General features: G+C 30.5%; 4 protein-coding genes across 9 annotated transcripts in view; 2 read left to right on the forward strand and 2 right to left on the reverse strand.

Annotated features, from left to right (window-relative positions):
* The window catches only part of LOC126781764 (uncharacterized), a 36,550-nt gene extending 31,470 nt beyond the window's left edge, over positions 1-5,080 (forward strand). Inside the window, exons 18-21 of the mRNA XM_050506799.1 lie at positions 469-625; positions 866-1,100; positions 1,419-1,523; positions 4,886-5,080. Coding sequence (XP_050362756.1) covers positions 469-625; positions 866-1,100; positions 1,419-1,523; positions 4,886-5,038 — 650 coding nt within the window. The 3' untranslated portion in view covers positions 5,039-5,080. The remainder of the gene's footprint in view (positions 1-468; positions 626-865; positions 1,101-1,418; positions 1,524-4,885) is intronic.
* LOC126781736 (growth arrest and DNA damage-inducible proteins-interacting protein 1) overlaps positions 1-6,977 on the reverse strand; it is a 74,993-nt gene extending 68,016 nt beyond the window's left edge. The window contains exons 1-3 of one of the 2 annotated variants that reach the window (XM_050506765.1): positions 6,597-6,977; positions 6,124-6,359; positions 5,767-5,970 (exon numbers count right to left, since the gene is read on the reverse strand). In XM_050506765.1, the coding sequence (XP_050362722.1) occupies positions 5,770-5,970; positions 6,124-6,359; positions 6,597-6,900 (741 nt within the window). In that variant the 5' untranslated portion in view covers positions 6,901-6,977 and the 3' untranslated portion in view covers positions 5,767-5,769. Of the gene's footprint in view, positions 1-5,688; positions 5,971-6,123; positions 6,360-6,596 lie in introns of those variants that run through there. The other variant, XM_050506764.1, reaches the window with a different exon arrangement.
* The window catches only part of LOC126781698 (phosphatidylinositol N-acetylglucosaminyltransferase subunit A), a 357,458-nt gene extending 345,265 nt beyond the window's left edge, over positions 1-12,193 (reverse strand). For 2 of the 4 annotated variants that reach the window (XM_050506673.1, XM_050506674.1), the window contains exons 1-2: positions 11,895-12,193; positions 10,519-11,822 (exon numbers count right to left, since the gene is read on the reverse strand). In XM_050506673.1, coding sequence (XP_050362630.1) covers positions 10,524-11,822; positions 11,895-11,909 — 1,314 coding nt within the window. In that variant the 5' untranslated portion in view covers positions 11,910-12,193 and the 3' untranslated portion in view covers positions 10,519-10,523. Of the gene's footprint in view, positions 1-9,854; positions 11,823-11,890 lie in introns of those variants that run through there. The other 2 variants (XM_050506672.1, XM_050506675.1) reach the window with 2 other exon arrangements.
* LOC126781740 (clathrin light chain) lies at positions 7,058-10,000 on the forward strand. Of its 2 annotated transcripts, XM_050506770.1 has the most exons (6): positions 7,058-7,340; positions 7,540-7,719; positions 7,972-8,083; positions 8,654-8,665; positions 9,200-9,388; positions 9,787-10,000. In XM_050506770.1, the coding sequence occupies exons 1-6, from the start codon at positions 7,175-7,177 to the stop codon at positions 9,791-9,793; spliced, it is 666 nt and encodes a 221-aa protein (XP_050362727.1). In that variant the 5' UTR covers positions 7,058-7,174; the 3' UTR covers positions 9,794-10,000. The 2 variants fall into 2 exon arrangements, with proteins under 2 accessions (XP_050362727.1, XP_050362728.1); XM_050506771.1 differs by lacking the exon at positions 8,654-8,665.
* Positions 12,194-12,232: the final 39 nt, after the last annotated feature.

The raw sequence follows: 12,232 nt of genomic DNA on the forward strand, positions 1-12,232 counted from the left end.
TTAAGCGATTCAACCATTTGAAGAGGAACACTAAATAATTGTTAATTTTAAGTACTTGTTTTGAGTACTGGTTTGAAGTGTGAGTAAGCCAGTATAACTACAGGCACAAGGGACATAACATATTTAATCGTAAATCGCTAACATCTTGGTTCCCAAACAGGATAAGAGCAAACTAATTATAACGATCTGAACAACTGTATTCGAAATGATATGATTATGACATTATGTATAAGAAATATCATTATTGCAAAAGATTTTTTTATTATATATTTACGTAAATGTATATGCAATTATCCTTATTCCGTTAAAAGTTTAAATGAGCAATTTGATAATACTCGGTTAGAACTATAACGAAATGTACTTGTAATAATTAACTCATCTTAAGATCGAGTATTTCTTAACTCATTCATACATTAAAATAAATAAGGGGAATTAACGATATACAACCACAAAACGTATTGCTTCCAGGTTCAGAACAATCATTCCAAGCAAGTTCTCGTTCAGGAGATCTATCAAGCAGTTCTGATTCGACAAGTTCAGTAGCTATTGACCAACATACTTTGTCCTATATACAACAAGCATTCAAAGACATATATGCGTTTATCAAAAACAATCAGTGCAATGGGTAAGATTAGTTGAACGTTTTCTTGAAGCTTTTTATTTAAATTCTTATATGTTATTTGCATTCATATTATATGAAATTCCTTTAATCACGACATAATATAGAAATAGACTAATTTGTCTTAATGTTATATTTCTAATGTGAGTAATATTTAAAAAGAATAGCTTAAAAAATTAAAGAAACCAATATATGTTTTTTTTAATAATTTAGTAAAAAATAGTATAATTATTTTGTACTCAATAGACAATGTTTGAATCAAAAATCAAAAGAAAATAATGCTGAGGAAGAACAAAAAGAGCTGGAAACGCCAGTTGACGTAAAAGATGAAGGAGATCCAAGTGAGCTTCGCATCAAGATCGTGCCAAAGAAAGCCCAAAGTTCACATTTGAAGTTAAAAGATACTACCAAAGCGAAGAAAATGACAAAATCTGCTCATTTGTTGGGTGACATGCAGCATAATAATGGAGAAAATGATTCGGTACGTGACTTAATTTCACTGATTATGCTTCCAGGTATATTGCAGGTTTTGCTTGTCTTGTATAAAATATTAAGAGAAAACAATATTTGAAAGAAATTTTAAAGTGTAGTTTTTTCCTTCGGCTATCTTGTACATTATTTACAAACAGTAACAGCTTGTGTAAAGCAAGCTGGTAGGGAAAATCTTGCTAAGTTTTTGCGTATTCATGGTTGACAACTCCTAACGCTTACCTGTTGTATTGTTTTAAAAAAATTTAAATACACTTACGACTAGAACATTTGGTGTACTGTACTAAGGCAACTAATTCAATATCATCAGCCGTCTGACATGATTGAGAGAATAATGGGAGACTCAATGAACGCACACGGCGACGAAGCCCGTATTATAGAAGAAGTTATTACAACACAGCGGGAAACTAAAAAAGTAAGTGTTTTATATAGAGTTGTATAATAATTATTTTTTACGAATAATATTCCTAGTTTCCGCCTCTTAAATCCTCCTAGTTTCCACCTCTTAAATAATTTCATTGAATCTCTAAACAACTTGCTCGTGCAGCTCTCATCATATAAAAACATAATATTATTGGGAGACATCAATATTAATATTGCTGACTTAAATCAGGATACTTCAAATTCTTCAAAATCTTTAAGTACTGTCATTTTTTGGTTTAGTCCCGGCATATTACACACCTACTAGAGCCAACAGTTGCTTAGACCATATAAACTTTAAAACAAAACTGTCGTCTTTTACCTTTATCTAAAAACAGCAATAACAGATTACGAACCAATTCTTTTATGTATGAATAAAAATACCAATAGTATTTATAAAAAAATAAAATACTTACATAAATTAAATTTTGACAAATTAAAAGATGATTGTAAAAATTTGGATTAGATGATTGTAAATATATATATATAAAATGCTAATGCACTGATCTGGATTGTTATATATATATAACAAATGAACATGTTTATTTATCTAATACAAAACATTATTTTAAAAAACACAATTACCAATAGACTTCCTCGAAGTAAAATAATTAAAAACCCTAGATCACCATAGGTTTTCTGAAATGCATAAGAACTAGGTATAGAATGGACTACAAATTAAAGAAAGAGGTAAATAATGAGAATCACATATAAACGTAACAGAAAATTTTGTAATCAAATTTAAAAAAAATGTAAGACTAGGACTAGGACTACGAAAGATATGAAATTAAAGCCGCTGGAAATAATAACAAAAAATATGGAACGTGATAAAAAATATTAATAACCTAAATAAAATTGCAAACCCACATTTTGAACTCCTTAATATAAATAAAACACCCCTGGAATCAGTAAACTCAGTAAACAAATACTTTGCAAACATAAAAAATAGCCTCAAACCTACCAACCAACTTGACTAACATCTATAGAACATCATCTATGCAAAACTCATTAGTTCTCTTCAGCACTACAAAAGATAAAATATGTAGACTTATAATCGACCTGTAAAACAAACTAGTCCTGGCTGGGATGGCATAACGTCCAAGGTACTCAAATGTCTAATTGAATTTATTGTGACTCCACTGACCTACATTTTTAATAGATGTTTATCCGAGTGTATATTTCCCGTTTCTCTCGAGAAATCCATAGTTATACCCATTTTTAAAGCCGGAGACGGAAACCTTGTATCAAATTACCGTCCAATCTCGATATTACTATCCCTATCTAAAATACTTGAAAAAATTATAAATAATAGACTTGTTAAATATTTGGAAGATAAAAATTTAATTGCAGATACCATAGCCATATTGTATGGCTTTATGAAAAGAAAATCAACCTCAGATGCAGTTCGTTCTCTTACGGATTTCATAGTAGACAAATTAGACAATAAAGAAAAATGCCTAACTATTTTTATTGATCTTCAAAAGGCCTTCGATACAGTCTCTTTTAATAAAATGATCGAGAAGCTAGACAGTTTAAGCATTAGAAAAAGACAACTACAAATTTTACAAAATTATCTGCTAGATCGCTCCCAGCAGGTTAGAATAGATGATGTTAAGCAATGAGAGATCGATCACCTATGGAATTTCGCAAGGTAGCATTTTAGGCCCAACTCTATTTCTATGCTATATAAATGAACTTTGTAACCTAAAGCTAAGAAATTGTAAAATAATATCGTATGCAGACGATACCACTCTTACATTTCACGTTAAAACATGGAATGAAGTATTTGAATTTGCACAAGAAAGTTTTAATACGGTTAATCACTAGATGGCTTTTAATACCCTCTTTAAATCCTAAAAAAAACTCAATACATAATTTTTTCAATACGCAACACACCTAATAATACAATATCACACCAATAGTAGCTCATTCGTGTAATCTAGCAGATCATACTAAATGTACCTGTCCCGTTATTAATAAAACAGGTCAAACTAAATACTTACGTATAACAATTGATAAAAATTTCACTGGTGGTAGGGCTTTGTGCAAGCTCGTCTGGGTAGGTACCACCCACTCATCAGATATTCTACCGCAAAACAGCAATACTTGATATTGTTGTGTTCCGGTTTGAAGGGTGAGTGAGCCAGTGTAATTACAGGCACAAGGGACATAAAATCTTAGTTCCCAAGGTTGGTGGCGCATTGGCTACAAGCGATGGTTGACATTTCTTACAATGCCAATGTCTAAGGGCGTTTGGTGACCACTTACCATCAGGTGGCCCATATGCTCGTCCACCTTCCTATTCTATAAAAAAAAAATCTTAATTTTAAAGGGCATCTAAAACAATAAAGTCAAACACTCATTAAACTTACATATATTTTCAAAAATATAAGACATATCGCTGACTGGACCCTCATCAAGACTGTTTATATATCATTATGTCAATCTTTAATAGTATACTGTATAACTGTGTGAGGTCTCTAACAAAACGCACATAATTGAAGTTGAAAGAGTTCAAAGAATGATACTTAAAGTAGCTCTCTCTAAGCCACGCATATTTCCTACTGTAGACCTATATAGGGAAGCAAATGTTCTGGCCGTCAGAAAACTTTATATATTAAATATCATTTAAAAAAAACAATCCATAATTAAGACCTCACTGATTGATATAGTTGACTCAAGAATATATTATGAGAAGTATGTAAATCTGTGAAGGTCAAAACCTTTTTTGCCCAAAAATTCTATGATTTTAAAGCAGCAAGGCTTTGCAATAAATTACTCTCAATTTCTAATCTACTAAAATTAACTGACTGGCTTTTAAAACTGGACTATGAAGAGACAGAAAAATTATTAATTTAATATATTAATATTAAACAAGCAATTGTAGTAAAAAAGTAGCATGTACTAATTTAATCTACTCACCCATAGCATATACACAAATACCCACACACATATAAACACATACATACACGACACCCACACACACACGCACATATTCACAAGCATACATTATCTTTTTATTTCTATTAGCATAAGTACTTATTACTAGATAATATATTGTAAAAAACTTTAGTGTTTCTCCAGTTTTCTATAAAATTAAATAAATAAATAATTCCTTACCCAAGAGGGGGAGTCAGGAGACCCTTAGTACAGGGCGACCTAGTTTGGGCTCCCGTCTCCCACATATAACTGTATTTATAAATATATTAAAAAAAAATGTAAACATTATTGTCTGTGGGAGAGTATAAATAAATTTATTATTATTATTATAATATGCATTTCTAAGAAAAATATAGCTTATCCTGATTAAGATTATCCTAAGATTAACAGAATCCTTAAACTGTATTTTTTCTGCAGAACATGGTAGAACGCAGCAGTCCTTGCAGCAGTGTGGTGAGCGACTCGTCCGACACTCTCGTGTACACGCCCCGGTCGCCTGACCGTCGCAAGAATGTGTGCGCACTTAACCCGCGCGACGCATTTTACTCCTCGTCTGATGAGGACTCGTAAAGCTTTTATACGACTTTATTTATTAAAGATTTGTTTCTTCTATATTGTAGTTTAATTATTATTTATATTTGTAGTAAGTAACCCTTCAAATGATCTTATTTTTTAATTATTTACTACTGGAACAGCAAAGAATAATAATGAAAATTAGTGATGATAAAAATTTTGCATTGTCAGGTGCAATAGAGTTTAAAAGTGACATACTATAACTAATAAGTTTTGATTTACCTATAGTTTTCAACATTACCCAAACATGGTATTACTTCAGTTGAAATTATAAACAAGTGAAGAAGTATTAGCAAAGAATTTCTGACTTCAATAACTATTCACCTCTGGCAAAGCCAATATTTTTTTTAGATAATGTACATCAGTATGTGTGTATCTCTTTACTCATTATTATTTAATCTAATTACTAAAATAATCGTACAATGTAAAACTAAAAATAATGGAATAACAAATCGCACGCTGGACACGAAAGAATCCACAAGAGTTTTCTGATGCTACAGGGCGGACTGTGCATATCTTGAAAAGTTCTTGTTCCATTTTGATCGCACAATGATTTCATTTGTTAACAGTGCAAAAAATTAGAATGACTTGTAAATTTAAATAAATTATTAGCAATACACTGGTTTGTTTAAGAAAAAAATTATATATCAGATTAAAACATTAATTTATTACTCTAGAAATATATACTATACTAGTCCCTAGTAATATACTAGTCCCTAAGTAGGGACTCACTTTTCACTGATTTCAACATTCTTTTGTTGCAGTTTAGCAATCATCATCTTCTCCTTCGCTTCCATTTTAGCTTGCTTTTCCAGTTTCTTTTGCTCTTTCTCCCTTTTAGCCAGCATCTCTTGGAATCGTTCGTCTCTTGGATCAAGCGTGAAACCAAAATGCCTTCTCACTTCTTCTACAAGACGTTCCTTCTTTTGCTGTAAATTTCACATAAATAATTAAGTTATTTTACATACATTAGAATAATTGAAATCAATTTATGCCAAATTTTAACCATAGGTTTTGGTATAATTTATTGAGTCTAAAGACTTGCCGTAACCACTAATACTAATATAAAATTGTGAAGATACCTTTGCAGCTTTGATCTCATTGGCTTTCTTGTTAATCTTATCATTTAATTCCTTCTTCCATTGATCCAACTTAGCAAACTTTGTAGCTAACTCCATCTCTCTTTGTTCAGTTTTTAGCTTTTGTTCCTGTCTCTTTATCTCCACTGAATCCATTACCTGTTTAATTGTGTAGGGATATGCAACTGATTCAAATTCTTTTTTTTCTTTTATTTCTTCTTTGGTGGGCCAACAAAGACCTGCCGAAGGATATCCAATTTTAAGTATAAATACTTTTTATAAAAAAATATTATCCTTAGATAAAAAACTAAAATAATAATATGATTTTTATTGGTCAAACTTAGAAATGTTATAATTTATGCAACTTCCTAAAATACAATGCTATTTGTACAACAATATTTTTTATTATATCTCTAGTTTGATATAATGTAAATACGTTACTAATATTATTTACTATTAATAGTTTATAAGCTTACTTGGATTAACTCCACTGGCTATACCATATTTTCCATACATTTTTCTACTATACTTTACTGTTAAGTGAGCTATACACATAGGTGTATCATACGGTCGTCTATCATTGATTATGTTATAATGTGCCGGATTCAGACCAGACTTATTTCTTTTCTTTTCAATTGCTGCTTCTTTAGCCTGAACATCTTCTGTATCATCAATTAACACTACTTGCTCATTTTGTTCTAAATCTGGTGCTGTAGAAAAACGACACAAGCTACTGACAAAGCTTGGTCGTAAATACTTAGTTTTCACACAAATATTCATTTTAATATTTTAATAACAATAAACTTTTAGGTTATTTTTATTTTGATTTAACCTTAGTATATTCCCCATAGACAAAAGCATACATCTTCTGACATCTGTCAGTGTGACGTTTAAATAAAATTGCCACATGTAAAATATTTTATTGATGAGTACTGCACAGTAATACCTTCTATGACTGTCAATAATTAAATTATCTTTGGTTTATTTATTCGACAAATTCGACGTCAACGTTTGTCAGCTTAAGCTTTCTTGGGTCTTTATAGAAATATTTAAAATGGATGATTTCGGTGATGCTTTTGTACAACCCGAAGTTGATCCTGCGGCAGAATTCTTAGCCCGGGAACAAAATCAATTGGCTGGCCTTGAAGATGAATTGGAAACAAGTGCTCCGCCCCCTGTTACTGTATCATCAGCATCAAATGGATTTGATGACTTCGTTGGTAAATTGATACTCCAATATTTTAAATAACATTAAGCTTAAGTATCAATAGTATATGACTATATCATATAATCAATAATTAAAGAAAAATAAGAATTTCCTTCCAGAGTTCCAGGAAGCCAGTGTTCTTATTTTAATCGTTGCAAAAGAAAAAAGAGAATCGTATTATTATATAATTCTATACATTATTTACATTTCAGAGGTCCCTAGTGCAGCTGCATTTGAAGCAAATGGGCTGCTTGATGATGATCTTAATTCCTCATCAGTACCTGTGTCTAATCCAGCACCAGCAGTTACACCTGTCTTCAGGCAAGAGCGGGAGGAGCCTGAGAAGATAAAGCTATGGAGAGAAGAACAGAAGAAGAGATTGGAAGAGAAAGGTATTCAAAATATAAATAGAAAAAAAACCTTTTTCTCTTTATATAATATAATATGTAATATATCTAAATTTACCTCTCGATACCTACAAGCTATATCTAATGCATAAAATATTTAATCTCTTTATTAATAATATTAAATATATTAATTTGTAAAAACATTTGCTTATTCAGACAATATAATTTAAAAACTGAATTATTTTACATGATATATATTACAGTATACATTTAATGATTATCTAATTATATTAATAGATGCAGAAGAAGAGACTAAGAAACAGGAAATGTTGAAAGTAGCAAAGAAAGAATTGGAAGACTGGTACAAGACCCATGAAGAGCAAATAGCCAAAACTAAGGCGGCCAATAGGTAATATGTGAACTAAAATCATGCTTAAATTATTTTTTATAAATAATTCTAAAAGTACTTCCGATTGTTACAAATACAAAGCAAATAAAATGTGTAATTTAGATAAGTTGCTAGTACTCAATTAACTTTAATCTTATAAACATTAAAAGGTTATTGTTGCACTACAATAATAATTGTTGATGACTAAATTGGTTTTCATTAATAATTATTAAACAAAAAATATTATGACTTTGAGGTGTACAGAAGAGCATTGCTGAATGTTTTACTTTCACAAAATATTGATTATCAAAACGGTCTACTTCCAATTATATTTTTCATTATTTATCTAAAGTTATTTTTATTTATTTATTTATTATCAAGTATAATTCTTTATAATTCTAATGTATATTGTAAATTATCTCTGTAACATGCATGCTAGTTAGAAATATTATTATGTCACAATTCAAATAAATTGTCTCATATATATTTATATTGTTACATGATTATGAATGATGATTAGGAAATAAGATTATTGTCCGTCGCATGTTGAAAATACTTACTAATACTGTATTTTCTTTTCAATGCTGGCAGGGAATCTGCTAAGTGAGTATACAAGAACAGATTATACTGGAAATGGTACTAACATGTGTCACCAAATTGGTGTTTGGATGTTGTGATGTTTTCATTTTATTTTTAAACTCAAATTTGGGGGTTAAATTTTAACAGGGATACTATGTTTAAACATTTGAATTACATTATATTGTGTTACACACAGGTACATTAGATTTTATTTTATCTTCAAATAAAATTCTATGATAGAACAAAACTAATTTTTCAATAAGTCAATTAAAAGTGTCTGCTGTTATATTCACTATTATTATATTATACACATTCACATATTTGAATAATATTGGTACTTATTCATATTTATTTATAACCTAATTGGAAGGATATCCATTAAAAAATAATAATTGTCATTTTAAAATATAATTCTAATGTAAAATGTACTTAAGAAATATGTATATTTTTTTATTAATTTCATAAATCATTGTAAATAATAATTTCTCATTAATAGTAATAATATAATAATATTTAAACAATAAAACAAATGAATAATAAACAAAACACACTTTCTAGAAATGCTGAACGAGCTCTAGCAAAGGGTTCTGAAAGTGGCCCAGAAGATGGTAACGAATGGGCACGCGTTTCTGAGCTATGCGACTTCGGGCCGCGCCGAGGACGTGATGTGGCGCGCTTGCGCTCCATAGTTCTGCAACTCAAGCAATCAGGCGTGCGTCCTAAGTACCCACCCCGTACTACTAAAGTGTAAGTTATTTAAGAGAATTAATTTTTTCCAGTGACCATTGAATATTTAAATATCAAGAAACATCATTATTTAATAAGATTATAAGATTATATAAATTAAGTTTAAGAGTCTAGACATTTAATTTGTGAAGTGTCTTTTGTCTCAAACTCATCTGATGCCGTTTTGATCATTAAAATAACTGTTTAACAGTTACTTTACTAGAGGTAATATAGATTGGATTTAAATAATACAGTACAGTAACAGCCTGTTAATGTCCCACTGCTGGGCTAAGGCCTCCTCTCCCTTTTGAGGAGAAGGTTTGGAGCTTATTCCACCACGCTGCTCCAATGCGGGTTGGTAGTTTAAATAATAATCCATTTGTTTATTGACTAAAAATGTATATTTCTTTTGTTCACAGTGCTTGAATATATAAAAACAAGATTAGCTAAGAAAATAATTGTTGTTATTAGCCAGAATATATTCGTAAATGTCAGTCTCAGTGTTATTGAATCACATTTTATTGTAAATTGATATTTATATACATGTTTAATATTAATTCACAGAGCATGTTGTGATAGCAGTGTTCTAGTTTATGTATAAAGGATTAAAAAGCCCTCTGCAAATGTTATTTATTTAATTTTTTCATTTAAAAATGGTCTCCAGTATTGCTTTAATATTGAGGATAGCCTCTTTTTTTTATTTGGTCATAGTATTAAAATAAATATCATTCCAAACGAAAAATACTTTTATTATATACTACCTTATTTCAGTCTTCATAATAAATAAAAATAAAATTAGATGTGTTTGCCACAATGGTACTTTGTTCATTATATTATATATGTGCTCATTTGGTTATCAATAACTTGTCTTTTTGAGAAATAAAAATAATTTATTTCAGTAACTCAACAATTTGTAACAAATTTGGGGCAAGAGCTTTCTTTTAAGAGTAGAGGACTAACACTGTGTCAAAATACAAAGCTCTTTCATTAAAATTTTGATAACAATTAACGAGGTATATGTATATAATTTTTAGTCTTTTAATTTAAAGTTTCTATAGAGTTTCTAGCAGTTATATAAGAGCAAATTTTATTGCTTATGGAAAACTGAATAAAATGATATTTTATTATTCATATAACAATTCAAATAAAACAGTTTTTAAAATTTTAAATCTCTCGCTATGTCAATGTGTTTTCTTTTATAGACCTTTTCTACTAATTGTAATAATAAATACATTAAACTTATAACTAACAGGAATGGCCACACTCCACAACTGAGATAAGTTTTTAATTGTTGACCTAAAGGCTTATTTTTATTTAATAATATTCTATTATAAACTATTTCAGTTCTTCTAGTGATATCCATCCAACTATACATCTTCCTAACCATTTTATTACATTCATAGGGACATAAAATTTTGCCATCCTTTAAATCTTTCATAGCCATTTCTATTCCTTCTACAATGCTTGTTACATCAGGTTCTGTTAAGTATATCATGTTCTGAGGTAAGACCTCAGGTATACCCCCTACTTTTGTCGACACAACTTTTAATCCACATGACGCTGCTTCCACAATTGCCATACAATAAGCCTCAGTTAAAGAAGTGTTTAAAAAAATGTCACCTTTGACTAAAACATCCCTAACTTCCGAATGCTTAAGACTACCTAGCAATGTAACACAATGTTGAAAACCTTTTTGCTCTCTGACTTCTTGTAGTAACCACATTTTTGGACCATCACCTCCAACTATAAACCTGATATTAGGATATTTTGGACACAATGCAGCAATGACAGCAGCCATTAGATCCACACCTTTTCTATAAACTAATCTTGAAATTATAACAATGGTTATGACATTTGGGTCTCTTTGGCTTGGGTCTGGTGTAAAGGTATAGGCATCAACTGCATTAGGTATAACGGAGACTTTATGAGCTCTAACTTTCGCCCTTAAGACTGTATTTTCTTTCCCAGTGTGAGAGACACAGATGCAGTGATCGCATTCACATAAACACATTTGCAAATATTTATTTGTCAATACTGCAGACATATCAGCAAAGCCAAATAGGCTATGATCAGTAAATACAGTTTTAAGACCCATTAGTTTACCGATAATAGATACCTCATGTGCTAAAACACTAAAAGCAGAGTGACCATGTACTATTTCAATGCATTCCCTTATAAGAATGTATCGTACTACAGCTATGTTACAAATCATAGTTGGAAGAGCACATTGTGAGTAAAATACACGTATAGGTAAGTAATAAACTTTGAGACCCGCAGTTAAATATCTAACGCCGATACGGTCACCGTAGCTGTGAGTAATTACAATGACTTTGTGACCATGTTTGATCAAACATTGTGACAAATTGTAGATATGCTCTTCTACCCCGCCTGTATTTGGGTAGAAGAAGTCGGAGGCCATGCAGATGATATGCCTTTTCTTGTTTTTTGTAGGCTCCTAAAATGAAAAACTCATAAAAATATATAGAACACAATAATTACATTCATTTAGAGTTTTTATAAAACATACCGTCTGGATATTCATCGTAAGTAAGCCTCATAATCCTTCAAGTTAACTAACCACTTTATAATTGAGATTTGTATTAGTCATATTTTACATCACTCGTCTCGTATAGAATTTCAACGGAGCGCTGATGAATTACTTTTATGACAGTAGTGGCAATGCCCAATTTCATGCTTAGATAAGAATACAATTCTATATACATACATTGAAATTGATTATATAGTTAGAATTAAAACGTTCGAGTGTTCGACTAGGTACGAGCACCTAGTAGCTAGTATAGCTACCTCTACCTACTAAAACTCCAAGTCAAACTCATACGTGACAATGTTGATTATGATTGGGTA

This window comes from Nymphalis io, chromosome 4, assembly GCF_905147045.1.
Source record: "Nymphalis io chromosome 4, ilAglIoxx1.1, whole genome shotgun sequence".
Lineage (NCBI taxonomy): Eukaryota > Metazoa > Arthropoda > Insecta > Lepidoptera > Nymphalidae > Nymphalis > Nymphalis io.

Bases quoted from the DNA above. Each gene is read 5' to 3' on its own strand.
- LOC126781740 (XM_050506770.1), top strand. From the start codon at position 7,175: ATGGATGATTTCGGTGATGCTTTTGTACAACCCGAAGTTGATCCTGCG. The intron at 7,341-7,539 runs GTAAATTGATAC...TTTACATTTCAG, and splicing joins TGGATTTGATGACTTCGTTG to AGGTCCCTAGTGCAGCTGCA. The intron at 7,720-7,971 runs GTATTCAAAATA...TTATATTAATAG, and splicing joins GAAGAGATTGGAAGAGAAAG to ATGCAGAAGAAGAGACTAAG.